The sequence below is a fragment of the Pseudorca crassidens genome, chromosome 11 (genome assembly GCF_039906515.1).
Source record: "Pseudorca crassidens isolate mPseCra1 chromosome 11, mPseCra1.hap1, whole genome shotgun sequence".
Lineage (NCBI taxonomy): Eukaryota > Metazoa > Chordata > Mammalia > Artiodactyla > Delphinidae > Pseudorca > Pseudorca crassidens.
Window position 1 is genome coordinate 4,492,771 of NC_090306.1, and position 15,095 is coordinate 4,507,865.

At 53.3% G+C, this 15,095-nt stretch overlaps 1 protein-coding gene across 1 annotated transcript; it reads right to left on the bottom strand.

Annotated features, from left to right (window-relative positions):
- Positions 1–935: 935 nt before the first annotated feature.
- FGF6 (fibroblast growth factor 6) lies at positions 936–13,212 on the bottom strand. The gene is made up of 3 exons (XM_067695458.1): positions 12,867–13,212; positions 11,818–11,921; positions 936–2,835 (listed from the first exon to the last, which is right to left on the bottom strand). The coding sequence occupies exons 1-3, from the start codon at positions 13,210–13,212 to the stop codon at positions 2,659–2,661; spliced, it is 627 nt and encodes a 208-aa protein (XP_067551559.1). The 3' UTR covers positions 936–2,658.
- Positions 13,213–15,095: the final 1,883 nt, after the last annotated feature.

Sequence of the window (15,095 nt, forward strand, 5' to 3'; positions counted from 1 at the left end):
TATGAACCAGGGTCAAAGCTCAGGATCTGGGGGAGGGAGGGAAGACCCAAGTCATTCTTAGTACATCCTCAGCGGGAAGGTGGGGACACCCCTGTTCTCCTGCTTCTGCCACCTCTTCTGCAGCCTTTTGGGTCCGATGGGGCTGACAGGTGAGTTCAGAACTCAGATGGGGATCAGCTAGGAGAGGATTCTGCACACCTGTGCTGATCTCACTGTGTTCCCGCCCCGTAACCCACTTCTGCGGATGGGGATGGACTTTTCCTAAGTCTAAGTCACTCACAGGTCAAAGAGAAAGCCCTTGGGAGAATTCCTTTGGATGGGAAGGATTTGAAACACTCAGTGATGCGTCCCTACCTCCAGAGGTGACCTTCAAAGTATGGACCCACTGGTACAGCACGGGCCCTTGTACCAGTGAGAACAGACGCCCAGCTGCCCATAGCGATGCCAACCTTAGACAACCCGTATGCTAGAGCGACGGGTATCAAGCCCGGCTGGCTTTGGGATTTCAGAGTTTCTCATTCTCACTCCTAACACGAGAGATGGGAGTGGACATTTGGGGAAACTCCTGGTCAGGATTTGGGCACTTTTATAAGCCTTTAGGGAGTTGCAGGAAAGATCTAACCATCCGAAGGCTCTCGACTCTCTTTAGAAGAGTCTCTCCTGCAAGGGAGCTCAAGACCTGGGAAGAAGGGAATGAATGGTTTGGGACCTGTGACTTTCTTCTCCTCTCCAGATCGAGGTCCATCCGTCCACCCAGCCCTCCTGCACGCCCACCACGTCTCATCTGGAACTGACATGCAGCTCAGGTTCTGAGTGCATCTGTTTCCGAGGTACCTTGTTAAAAAAGACCAGTTACTCAGGACAAGACCTCCTGAAAAACAATCAGCTTTGTCCCCTGCCTCCAAGCAGACCTACACTTGAAATATTCTGAGCAGTCAAGATGGACCAATTTACTCCCCCTTCTGCTTGACCAAGACCTCAACTCGGTCCAGTTTCTATCCAAGGTTCGAGCACTCTCGTCCTGAGCTCTTACTGTCCGTTCCGTCTTCGCCCCCCTTTCCTTCCTCCCCCAGCATGCACCTGCCCTGATATGTGCCAGGCGGGGAGGCAGCCAGTAGGGCGTCTCTTCCTTGGATCGCCAGCCTCTATCCTCAGCTCATCTCAGGTCAATCTATAGATGGCCACCTCTGCAAATAGAGAGGTATGTCAAAGGCGAAGGTATTTGCAGCAGATGAGGGCTTGTCTCGCAGGCTGGGGCCCCCGAGAGTCGCAGAGGGTGTCAGCTCGTTCTGCAAAGCCACAGACACTGAAAATATCTGTGCTCTGATACGGGTCTCTCTTGTTTCAGGTTTAGGAACGTTCCAATGGTTCAGGAATCTGAAGGCTCCAGGAGGACAACATTTATAGTCGCTTGGGGCACCTCTTCTTTAAATACTCTCCAAGGACAGGAGGCAAGGAGGCATGGTACGGCAAGGAGCTGTTTCAGCTTGGCTGCTCTGTTTCACGGGATTATCACTCCTCTCCTACCGTAGGGGGGTCAGAGGGGGCAACCTCCGGAGGTCACGATGCCCGATTCCGCTGCGCCCAGGCACCAGCTCATGTGGCAGAGGACGCCCGAGAAGGAAGTGAGAGTATCAGATGAGAACTTGGGTGAGTTTCCTGGACGTTGCTGGAAAGGAATTAGCATCTGTAGTCCAAAGCCTCTCTACTTCCTTCGTGGCCTATTTTGTACCCCCTCACCCCTCGCCAAAGAGGTTGCCATTATTAGGATCCCTGTCATCTGAGGTTAAAATAAGACCTGGTTCAAGGTGAGGAAAAATTATGGGCAGGCAGCCTGGCCCCAGCTTGTTCTCGAGCTACGCGCAGCACTGACTTCCAGGCAGAAAGGCTCTCTCTAGAACACTCAGTCTCTCCCGCTGCTTCGAGCAGGTTTCCCCCCGCTGCCAGAGACGCTGCTCTACCCTTTCCTCCAAGAGGGGGATCCCTTCTCCCCCAGCCTCCCTGACGATGTGTCCCAGTGTCCCCAGAGCCCTCACACGCAGGATGCCCAGAGTACCTGCCCACTCCTTCTGCTCAGCAGCTAAATCTTACTGCCTGTCACCCTGCCCTCCCTGCACTTAGAGGACAGCTGCTGCCCCCACCTCCATGCAACCCGCGCAGTCAGTGGCCTCTGAATGGAAAGGTGATTGGAAAGAGGCAGAATGGGAGCACGTGTCAATCCTGCTGGGTTGACAGGTGACATTCCTGCAGGCAGATTCCTGAAGCGATGACCCCGGGAGGAAGGAGCCTGCTGTTCCGAGATGCCTTGGTTCTGACGATATATACCAAGATGTACAGATACGCATCAGCACACACACACGCTTCCTCCCTGCCTTCTCCTGTGTCCAAGGTCCCACCCCCCAAGTGTCTCTGGACCGTCTTTCCTCAGATGAGGTCAGAGCATGGGATCCATTGCCATTCTAGGATGCCGGCTGCAACCCCTCGCTTGGGTGGGTCACGTGTCATGGGGTCCGGTGGCCAAGGGAACCGACTCAGGTCCCCCCAGGCATAAAAGGAGCCCGAATAGGGTGGCACGGGGGGAGGGGGGAATTGTTCACTTGTGCAAAATTCCAACAGAAAAGACATTGCTTTCCACCTGTGAGCCTTCCTTCAGGGTCCTTATATCCTGGGGAGGAAGTGAGTGACAGTCATGATCAGGGACACCTTGCTGCCCCGCTTCACCCGCCCGTATTTGCTCAGCGCGATGTAGGTGCCTCGGTACAGGTCTGACTCGTAGGCGTTGTAATTGTTGGGCAGGAGGGTCTCTCTGAATTTGCACTCCTCTTGGAAGCTGGGCTGTGAGAGAAATGGACAAACGGCAGAGCATCAGTGATACGTGAGGCCCAGCAGGCACGTCTGCGGTGGGTCCCTCGCTTTCCCATGTCAGACAGCCTCCAGGAGCCCTGGGCCATCCTGGGTGAGCAGAAACATGGAAGCTGAGAACAGGGGAGCCTTAGCTCTCATGGTCCCCCCTCCCCTCCCCTCCTTCACGATGAGGAAGCCCAGGCCCGGGGATGGGGGTGGACAGCCTGTGTCACAAGGGGGCTGGGGGTTCTCCTGACTGCCAGTCCCGGACACTTTCTCCCAAGAACAGGGATGATGGTTTATTCAGAGAAAGGACCAGGGAAGGATAAAAGAAGCTGTTTTCTCAAGTCCACTGCGAGAGGACCTAGTGCGGCAGGATAGAGAGCTGGGGTTTGCCTGGTGGCTCTAGCTGTGTGACCTTGGGGCAGGCGCCTCCCCTCCCAGCCTGATTCCCTTTTCTGCAAACCATATGGTTGCGGAGCGTTTGCGGGGGGCGGGGGCGGCGAGTGGAGGGCGAGATGCATGGCTTCCTAAGTCCTTCCCAGCGCATCTGTTTAATATGGTCACTGTCTCTCCACTTGTGTTCCCTCACCCTGTCTCTCCCAGTTTAAGGGCCAAGTTTGCTGCCCCTTAAAGGGGCCCATTCTCGGATTTGACTTTGAGCCCAGAATGGGGGGCACTGGCCTCAGTTTTTAACACCACACGAACTGGAGCAAACTCTCCACACAACTTGAATCTTGCTTCTTCACTGAACAACATGCCCAGTGCCTCCTGGGCGTCCACAGGTCGCCAGGGAAGGGCAGGGACAGAGATGGCGAGGAGCAGCAACTTTTATGGGGGAAAGAACCTGGTTCCCTCTGTGACCAGCAGTGCCAAGGACACATCAACAAGTTCAGCCCCAGTAAATCACCCAAGTCTTCCTTTATTCCTAGAAAAGAGAGCCACTTCCTCCCAAGCCCACCCGGGTCACTGCCCCGGACTGGAGGGGTTTCTGGGCTTCCGATGGGGGTCGCTCCCTGGGAGCCAGGAAGCCTGGGATCTAGTCATTAAAGAAATGTAGAATGAAACCGAAACAGAGCTGAGCATAACACCCGACTCCTTCCTGCCGACTGAGGCCATCGGCTATAAAAAACCCACTCAGTGGCTAAGCGGCTGTGCTAGGGGTATCGCCTGACCTTCTTAAAAGGAATTATACTATGAGCACCTGGCCTTGTCAGCCGTAGGGTGGATGAGAGCCTCTTCCTGTTATGAACGGAGGAGGATGAGCCAGCTCCTCGGGGCTCCGAGTGGACCAGTCTGGCAGCACGGAAAACAGTGCACCATCCCAGGGGACTCCCGGCTCCCTGAGACAAGGACTGTGTCCTGTTGAGCACGTGATGCTGAATGAATGATGGTCTAATTGGAATGGCACAGCCACCCACGGATGCCCCTGCAGGGGTGGCTTCTCTCTGATGCAGCGAGAGCTGGCAAGGGACAGGCGGCGTTGTTTAGGAGACACGTCGGGTAGTACCAGTCGCTGGTCCCTTCTGCCCCAGCTGAATGAACGCACCCCCCCTTTCCCGCTCACGCCCCTGGGTTACTGTGTACAGAGCACCTTCCTGTGATGTTAATTTGCTTGAGATGACCCTGTGAGCTTCCACCAGCCACATCAACTGGTGTCTGAAGACCATGCCAGGAAGCTCTGTTTTCACAAATTTTCATCTCCCTTGTTATGGGTGCTCAAAAACACTTGTAGAATGAAGAAAGGAATGTCCCAAAGTAGGAAAAAAAAAACTCATCAAAATAGGCAAAGAGCATGTGACGATTCACCTCTTACACAGCTGTGTGAACTTGGCAAATGATTTTACCTCCGAAGCCTCAGCTTCCTCATCTGTAAAATGGGAACAGTGAGAATAATTCCGTCCTAGCCCTGGAGGGAGCATTCATTGAAATAATGCATGGAGAGTCCTTGGTATAATGCCTGGCACACAGTAAAATAAAAAATAATTTGTATTGCCATAGTGATGCTTCTCCAATTGATTCATGAGTTAGTTTAAATTAAAAGCACTAAAAGACTTTGTCTTACCCAGAATCATCATTCCTGTAAAACTTGCTGTGGGTTGCAGGACAATTTACCTTCTAAGTCCTGCATTTATTGCCTGAGTGGCAGTAGGAGGTGAGCCTGGGGGAGGAGGGCACAGAGCTGACTGGGCTCCGGCCCCGCACCCCTGGGGCCTCTCTGGACATGGGGGGTCGGGGCAGCCACAGGACCTAAGGCTGTTGATGGGCAAAACTCTGGAGAAACAGCACAAGGGAAAAATAAAGTTGGGATCAATGGTAAAAGTTGAGTAGAAGTAATGATACATGCATTAATAGTCTGGTGTGGATCAACTAACAAAATGCAGTCCAGAAGTAAATCCAAACAGGAACATAAAATAAAGGTGGATCTGAAATGAACATAAAATACACGTGGCATTTCCAATCACTGGCGAAACGTGGTGTTGGAAGAACTGGATGCTATCTTTAATAATCATCATAATAATAGTAATAATAATAAGGTTTGATGTATGATTTTATTCCTAACACTAAAATAAATTCCAAAAGGAACAAAGATTTAAATGTTAAAAAGAGAACCTTAAGGGGAGTTCCCTGGTGGCTGAGTGGTTAGGATTCCAGGCTTTCATTGCCAAGGCCCGGGTTCAGTCTCTGGTGGGGAGACTGAGACACCACAAGACACGTGGGCACAGCAATAAGTAAGAAAGTAAGTAAGTAAGTAAATAAGGGAGAGAAAGAGAAGAGAACCTTAAAATAAGTCAGAAAGGTCTTTCTAAGTAGGACACAAAAAACTAGAAGGCATTTTAAAAACGAAGATGAATAAATTAGACTTCTGCTTGGAATAGAATAATCACGTTAAACAAAATAAAAATATAAATAGCAAACCGGATTAAAAATATTTACAATGCATTATATTTTGTAATATATTTTGCAATAGATTGAATTTTGCTACTATATCCAGAACCCTGAACTCACTGAAAAATAGACGTTTATGAACAGACAGTTCACAGAAAAGGAAATACAAATAGCATTTAAACATAAGAACATGTGCCTAACAGAGAAACATCAACCATAACTGTGTGATCACATTTTTAATTGTCAGGTTGCAGAAAGAACACTGTTTGACAATGGGCTTTCATTGATGAGGGCAAGGGGACTAGGAATTCTCATTTGTTGTCTGTTGGTGTGTATATTGTTATAACCGCTATAGAGAGAAATTTTACAATATTTATTAGAATAAAATAATAACTACAGCTTTGGATAGGAATTCCACTTCTAGGAATTTATCTTACTGGTTCACTCCCACTCATGTACAAAAGTCACGTGCGGCGGCACCATTTGTAATAGTGGGAGACCAAAAACAACCTAAGTGTCCACCAGGAGGGCAGTGGTTAGCTCAGTGATGGGAGAGCCACCCAATGGAATACTCTCGGCCATAAGAAACAGAACCTCCTTGCGCACGGATTTGAAACGGTCTCCAAGGCTTGTTGTTCAGTGAAGAAGCAAGATTCAAATTGTGTGGCTAGTCTGCCCCAGTTCGTGTGGTTTTAAAAACTGAGGCCAGTGTGAGAACAGGCACAGGGACATTGGGACTTCCTGGGACGGTAGGTACACAGGGCCTGGCAACAGTGGCTGCTCTGGGGAGGGTCTGGGTGGCTTCAAGACAACAGTGAGAGGGAGACTTCATTTCCGTGGTATATTCTTCTGCACGTTTTCCCCCTTAAACCACGTCCATGTATTACCTCGTCATGTTAGTAGATTATTGAAAATGGGAAGGGAATTCAGGATAGAAGATGGGCCAGAAAATGGAGTGAGAGAACCTTTGCATCAGAGACTGGTCCGTTCTCTCCCCTGGGTCCTGTCCTTCCCCCTGTCCATCCCCTGCTTCTCTCCCCTCTGTTCTAACTGTTTATGACCCTGGAGAGCACCCTGCCCACCAGTTTCCAGGAGACTTCATTTCTGATCTGGATGGTGGTCAAGGGAGAGGTTTTGCGTGTGGTTTGCAAACTCTAGAGAGGAATGCAGATCTTGGGGCGAAGGACCTGGGGGGAGTGGGGGTGGGGGAGGGGGAGGAATTGAGCGATTGGGACCAGAAACTCAGGGCATTTGCCCCGATCCTCTGATCTAGAATGTGTCCAGTTGAAGAATCCAGCCTTTGCTAAGGTCTGAGTCTCCTAAAACACATTTGTTTAAATGTGCAAGACAGTGGTTGCATATACACTGTGCTTTGTTCTCTGATGGTCAGATTTTGATTATTCAACCCCCAACCCCAAATTTTCAAAAAGTTTCCGACCTCTGTTTCTTTCCCTAGCCTACCTCACGTCCCTAGCCTTCCCCCAAATTCTGTGTCCATCTGCAGTGAGAAAGGAGAAATGGGTGAAGTTTGCTATGGAAGCCTCTCTACCTCGCCCTTGCCCGTTCCTCCCCGCACCCCTCTCCACCCCATCCTTGGTGTTCAGGTGGCCACGCGGCTGGGGGCGAGGCCAAGACCATGGCCCTGAACTGCTCCCTGCAGCCCGATGCTCCACTGCCCACACGGAGGCTCGAGCTGGCATCAGGACCAGCCCCTCGATTCATCTCTCCATTCGTGCCCCTGCGCTGAGTCTCATGGCTCAGGAACGTTGGCTCCTGAGCTCTGCTGAGAAAAGCCAAGCGAACGACATGTTAATAAAAGCAGCTACCGTATATTATTACTTGAACAAATGAAAAGAATTCCCCCAGATCACATTGCCTGGGCCTGCCGGGTCCCAAGCCCCAGCATGACAATGTCTTCAATTCCACATAGGTCTAATCAGACTTATGAGGACCCAAACTCTAAAGTATTTGGCTCTCGCAGTGGAGAAGGGCGTTTTGCAGGGGGGTACATACAGGGGTGTCTCTCAGCGTGAGTTACCTCTGGCGGAAATGCCCCTTAGAGTCTGCGGTGGACCAGACATCCATCCCATCTTGTCTTTGGTCAGTAGGTCACCCGGACTAATGAAAGTGTCTTTTTATCTTTAAAGTTCTTCCTTCTAGGCCTGCCCTGGGCCACTTGCCCCCGTTACTCCTGGCTGCGTGTGTGCATGGGAGCTGGGGAGGGGTGTGGATGGGTAAGGAGGCGGGTGGTGAGAAAAAACCAGAAAACTCCTTGTCCTAAGACCCTTTCCTCCTGCAGTCCCTGACTGCTACTTTTCTGGTCCTTAGCTGAAATGGAGAAATAACATCTCCCGGCTCTGAAGACATCTGTCTGCTCTAATCCCCGTTCCTAACACACAATCGCACCAGCAATTTAGAAGTGTCTGAAGATGTCTCCGCCAGGCCTATCATGGCTTCTCATTCCTGTATCGCTCTGGGTAGCAGGCGGGCTGCAGACAAAGCTGTTTGTGAGACCGTCTGCAGGGTCCCCCGGGCCCCTCGCTGTAGCACCAGCCCCTCCCTGCTCAGGGGTCCCATCTCCCGGCCCTTCCACATAGTCTAACACCAGGGACCCTTTGCCTCATCCCCTCAGGAATGCGTTCTCCTCTAGGGGAGGGGTGCAGCTAACTGAGCGAGGGAAAGACTTGGTCCTCCCCTCCCCAATTGTAACGTCCTAGGTAATGGTCAACGGCCTCTGTGGATGAAACAAATGCTGTGCTTTGCCAGTTGTCATAGTACTATTGATGAAAAGGATGGAGACACAGTTCTAATTAGTAAAACCAAAATCGCTCAGAAGCATAACTGATTCTAAAGCACAGGGATTCTCACAGAACCACTGCCAGGTGGAGATCTTTGATTTTTATCTTTTAAATTTTAAAAAGATCAAGGAGACTGGAACTCACTGATTCCTGCCTCGGTCCACATCAGAGAGAGCAGAGAGAGGTCTGGTCTCAGAGAGGGTCACAGACTTTGCCCGAAGTAAGACAGTAGCTGGAGGGTGGGCGGGCAGGAGCTGGAACCCGGCTCCTAGTCTGCACACCAGGTGCGCTTCTGCTGCCGGCCTACGGGCATCACCTGCTAAACTTGGAAGCAGGTTGGCACACAGCCCTGATTCACCTGAGACCCCGGAGACCCACGGTCACATCTGCAAAGTGAGGATAAAGGCCAGATGCGCCTCCCAGGGGTGCTGGGGGATAGTGTGCTCAGAAAGCATCCCCGGGGCGTCTGACAGACAGGAGGTGCTCAATACAGGGGAGCTACTTACACTGTCGAAACACTGCCACAGGCTCTGCACCCCTCTTTCCAAGGGATGAGACCTGCGGGAGGCACCTAGGTGGGTTTTCCTGGCTCTTATTTTCCTACCTTGCTCCTGCTCCCCCCTCCTTCCCCCCCAGCATGGTTCCCCTCCCCCCAGGAGAAACCCCACTGAGGGGCCATAGCAGCTGAGCCACAGGGAGGGGAGGCAGCTCTTGGGGCTTAAAGGGAAATAGTGTGAATGAAATCATCACCCAGTGGGAGTTTTCCCAGCTCTTTGGATCAGGGGGCATTGGATTTTAGACTGTGATAATGGCCTCTGGGGGGCGTAGCAGGGAGTGGATAGGTGGTTCAGAAGCACCTGGTGCCAGCTGCCTTTAGGCCAGATGCTCCCGGGTGTGTGTGTGTGGCGGGGGGGGGGGGGGATTGGGGTGTAGACCGTGGGGGGGCTTCTCCTACGGAAGCCCCCGTTTTCCGGGACTCCTCTCCTTTAGTGAGCCCTGCGGACCCCCTTTGAAGTCATCTGCCCAGGAGTGAGGGGTCAGGGGCGTCACCGACATCAGGGGTCAGCCCACACTTCAGAGTTGCCCCCTTCCTCGTGCTCCTGGAACGTTCTATCCACCTGCAGCACTCTCGCTGTGAGGTCCCCTGTTCCCAGCCTCCCCGGCTTCTCCTACGGGGACCCCAGGTTTCAAGTGGGAAGTGGAGGCATTGACCTTCTCTTTGCACCCTTTCCCCAGCTCACAGTTCAATTTCTTTCGGGATAAGGAGAAAAAAATACTAAATAGCTTGTTAATGAAGGTGGCAGAGATAAGGGTTGATGTAATTTGTGCTTCCTTCCAAAAGATTCACCTTGCGTAGAACCCAACAGCCTCCGTTCCTGGCTCTGCAACGAGTGGGATTCCAGGCACTACACCGGCTGCAGGGAAGGGGCTCTTTGGGGCGACCCACCGCACAGAGCGGGCACTTACTCCACCAGGGCCTCCTTGGTTCCAGCTGCTTCGTCCTCTCCATCACATATGCAGAGAGCAGTGAAAAGGGCGTCTGAGAATCCCAATCTCATGGCTGTTTCATCTCCCAGCAGCCCTCAGCGCTAGTGTAACCCTGGGGCAGGGAGGATTCCTTGCCCTCGGAAAGCCAGGTAGCCTGGTGGTCCCTAGCCTGCCTGCACCTCAGAAATACCTGGGAAACTTAAAAAATAAAAACAAACCGATTTGCAGGTCCCCATTCCAGCCCTACTGACTAAGCATCTCTGAGGAAGGCCCCCAGAGATCTGGACATTTAACAAGTTACCAAGGTGATGGGGATGCAAATGGCCCTCCCACAAGACCCACCTCTAGGAAAGAGGGGTGCAGAGCCTATGGCAGTGTTCAGACAATATAAATGACTCCCCTGTATTGAGCACCTCCTGTTTGTCAGGCGCCCTGGGGGTGTTTTCTGAGCACACTATCCCCCAGCACCCCCAGAGGTGCATCTGACCTTTATCCTCACTTTGCAGATGGGACCCTGGCTCTCCCAGGTCTCAGGTGAATCGGGGCTGTGTGCAAACCTGTCTCCGGGCTCGGCAGGTGATGCCTGCAGGCCAGAAGGAGGAGAGCATTTGGTGGTACAGACCAGGACCCTAGTTCCAGCTCCCGCCTGCCTCCCCTCCAGCGCTTGTCTCCAGAGGCCCACTGATTCTAATGCACGTCTTGTCTCCACGTAAACGAGCCCAAATGGAGAGGTGCTAGCACTGCAGATCACAGGCCGAGGCCACTCGAGCACCCCGTTTGGGTATTTCACAGCCCTGGTCTGTTGGGACAGCCTCCCCGGACCCCAGCACCGATCCCAGACGCCCCTGTTCACATTCGGATCCTGTCTGTCCCCACGCAAAGGTAGAACAGCCCTCCAAACCCTCCCCATAAATGGCCACTCTGCTATTCCTTGACCACGGCTCAGAGGTCTTCCTTTCTAACCTTATTTCTGCCGAAAGAACACCCAGTTTCTTTGCCTTCGTAGGGACGCTTTCCCAGCCCGTATTTTGCAATATGCCAAATTATGGGCTGAGAGACCCAGGAACGAGGGGGTCAGAGAGGTCAGAGATTTCGGTAAATATGGAAGTTGGTGAGGTTAACCAAAGTGCTAGCATTGACACCCCCCACCCCGCCCCGCCAGGGATGACCTGTGATGGGAGAAGGCAGGGGGTGGGATCTGGGGCCAGCCAAGAGAGTCTTATATCCCCTAGGGGAGGATGCTTCTCCAGCTCTTGGGATCAGAGACCAGAGGACTTAAAACCTTAAAGTAAAATGTCCACGCACTGACGAAGGCGAGGAAAAGAGCTTCGTGCTGTGCTCCAGGCTGGGGGCCTCGGAGGGTGAGCCGTGGGAACAGCGTGCCCAGGCTGAAAGACAGGCCTGCTTCTCTGGGCCTCTCCTGCTCAGGACCTGACCGTAAGCCTGGACAAACAGCTTTATGCCAGAACGTGGGTTTCCCTCGGACCCAGAAGCCCTCTGAGCTACGGTTTCTGTCTTAAACGACCTCAGCACATTTAAGCCTGCACCGAGGCAGCGTCAAGGTGAGTCAGGGGCGGTGGGTGGGATCAGGGAAGACATGGTCCAGCGCACAGGCTGACTCACCGTGCAGCTAAGAAGGTATAAGCCCTTCACTCGCACCAGCTCCTTCCACAGCAACCCCCCGACCCATTCTAGATAAATATTCACGCCCCTCTTCAAGATTTTGCATTATTTTCTTCAATTGCGTAATCTTCAGGCCTCGTACAGCCTGAAGCTTCCCCTGGCCTGATGAACTCACCGTGGTGTATAATCTTCCTTTACTGTTCATGGCAACGAAGAGGGCACTTTTCACCCCAAAGAGACTCACCACGCCTCGCTCCACTGTGGAAATCTCCAGCAGGCCTGACAAAGAAATGGGAGCTGCATTACCCCAGGCTTGTGCAGATCACAGCAGGACGCCAACCTAAAGGTGACCCTCCAAGGGCATCTAGGCCCGTCCCCCTGCTTCTAGAAAGTCAGACCCTCCATCACCTCCACCCTTGATCTCACTGTAGGAGATCGGCTGCCAGGCTCGGCCAGTCCTGCTACAAATCCAGCTCTGCAGGGGAAAGTGCTGACGTCAGAGTTAGAGTTCGCAGTGGCCACTTAGGCATCTACCTAAAGTCAGCTTTGAATCTGGGCTTCATCACACCACATCCCTGACGTGGGTAAAGGAAGTGAATTCTGATTAGCTTTGTAACAATGTATATGCCTCATGTTTCAACAAATAGCCCATCTAATCTTGCAAACAAAAAAAATCTTGCAAACACTGGATCCTGCAGCCCTACACCCTCCTGGGGAGAGCCCATCTAGGCAGCAACCCATCAGCTTGTAGGACAGAGGGGGCAAGTTGAAATAAAAAAAGGATGTGCTTCAGCTGGAAATTTTGCAAACAACTTGCCTTTCCTCTCAGAGAGAAGAGCTAAATAAAAAGCGGCATGTGTCTAATTCGGTCCCAGCATCCTCAGCGGTTCTCCCAACCCTTGTTTCATGGCTCCCCCAGGTTGGGGGTTCCCTGTGGTCCTACAAGGCCCTGGCTGGGCCCGTAATGCTGAAGGAATTAGTGCCTCAGGGGCTCTGTGGGGTGATGGCAGAAGACACCAGGATGCTCGGACCTCAGCACACTTATGCCTGCACGAGGCAGGGTCAAAGTGAGTCGGGGGCGGTGGCTAAGCTTACGGGCATCCGTAAGAATAACGCTTCCCCCTTCATAACAGGGCTCCAGGCACCAGGGCGAGGCCCCTCCATCCTTTACCCCTGCTTGAGCCCCAGCCCCCAGCTTCCCAACCGGTTGCCACCGGCACTCACTGTAGGGGTTCTCCTCGTGGGTGCCGCTGATCCGGCCGTCGGGGGGCACCTGGAGGTGGAAGCCGATGCCCACGTTGCAGTAGAGCCTCCGCTGCCGCTTGATCCCCACCAAATAGCCGCTTTCCCAGTTCACGCCAGCAACCTCTCCAGCCAGCCCAGCCCGAGACCTGGACAGCAGGGTGCCCCAGCCCCTCGAAGCCAGCAGCGTGCTGTTGGCGCGGGAGCCCGCAGGCGAGGGCACCACCATGCCCACGAGGACGCCGAGGAAGACGAGAGCCCGTAGCGTGCCCTGCAGACGTCCTGCTCCCCGGGACATAGTGATGAGCTGCCTCTGTCCCAGGGCCATCCACCTTGCCTCTCAGGCACGTGGTTGGAATTAATGGCCCTAAAAATACCGCCCTTCTTGTTTTCCTCCCCTCCGCATGGCGGCAGGGGCTTATTTTTGGAAGGCAGTTGAAGGCTGCTGACATGAAACGAAAGCCTGCTCTGGGCACTTGGGTCTGGAGCAGAGGGACCCGGGCTGAGCCGCGGCCGGTACGGACCATGGCTTGGGGACGCGGTCTAGCTGGCCCGCTCACTCCGACCCGAGTTGGTTCTGCTCGATTTGACCTATCTTTATAGTTCAGCAGCCTGGCCCGCCCCGCCGCCCTTCATCACCCTGACGTCAGCTGGCCTGGCTCACTCATCCAGGGCTGTAACACTAACCTGCTGCTGGGCCTGGCGGCCTCCCCAGACCCCCGGCACCCAGGGATGCTGGGAGCCACTGTCATTCCAACTATGAAGCAGGAATGAAGTGAGCGGCGAGCATCCCTGAGGGGAGGGAGGAGTTGGCCAGGGGCCCCGGGCAAGAGGGAGGCCAGAGGCCACCCAAGACCCAAATTGGGCAGAAGTTCTTGGCCTGGCAGCGCTGGCTTCCTCATTTAGAGGGCAAAGGGTAAAGACAGGGATGGGGCAGTCTTGGTGGCAGGCAATGACCGGGGCACACGCGTTACCCTATTCATGGAAAGAGCTCGTGGTTGAGGGCCACAGAGCCTGGGGGGATGCTGAAAGGCTGAACCCCTTTAGCAAGAGAGGACAGAGATGGGGGTGTGGTATGCAAGGGTCCTGAGGATCGTGCAGGGAGGCAAGGCTAGGGTCGGTCTTGCGCTCTCCGTCCCGGGCATGGAATTCACCCAGCCAACAGGGTGGGAGTTGCATCTGGCCCTTGCCGTGGCCACTGGCCATTTTCCTATCTGGGCTCACCCTTGGCATCTGACGGATGTCATTCATTCCCATTTTACAGATGAGGAAGCTGAGGTGGGGAGAGCTTAAGTGACTGAGCTTAGGTGCTGGGTAACCATAGCTAGTAAGTGGCAAAGCCAGAACGTATAAAGTCGGCCTGAGCCCAAAGCCTGTGCTTTGAACCTCCGCGCGATGGTCTGATGTAGAAGTTCGATTTGCACGGAGTCCGCTGAGCTCATTACATGCCAAGGGTCCTCACGGCATTATTTCAACAGCACAGGCTGCTTCGCCCAGCGCCCATGCTGGAGGCTGTGGGCAGCCTGGGGAAGCTCCTAGGATGAGGCACACTGCTCAGGGCCTGCCCTGAGACCCCACTCCCTCCGCTCTGATTCCAAGCTCCTGCCCTGGCCTGGGTCCCGGCCTCCAGTCTGTGGAGTCTACCTGCCTTCTGCCCCTCTGCCTGGTCCATTGGATTGATGTCTTGCTTAGGATTTCCACCAAACCTGGCATGTCCATTTTGCCCAGATCCCTTGAAGCCCAGGGGATTTCTCTCATTACCTGCAGCTGCTAAAATGTGGGGAGTTGGGGAGGGAATATACGAACCTCTGCTTAGCATAGCCCTCACCATTGGGCCCCTAGCTTCCCTACCACCTTTCCCCTCCCTGTCACCTGCATTACCTCACACCCAGCTTTATCATCACCAGCACCATCTTTCCCACAACAAGGAAAGACTGGCACCCTATGGGCATAGGTAGGCCTTCGTTAGAAAACTAGTAAAAAAAAAAAAATTAAAAAGAAAGAATCTCTCTGCAAAGTAGGAGGGTCTTGAATAATCCAAAGGCAAAACTGTCAGAAAAAGAACCGTCATGTTGGATCTCCAGCTAGATTTCATACAGGTACATTCTCTTGCATGCAAGAGCAGCGGAGACACGCCCTCACCCGTGTTCACTTTGGGTTGTTGTGTTCATGATGCTGGTGTGCTGACTTAAGGAAGAGGCAGCCTGGCAG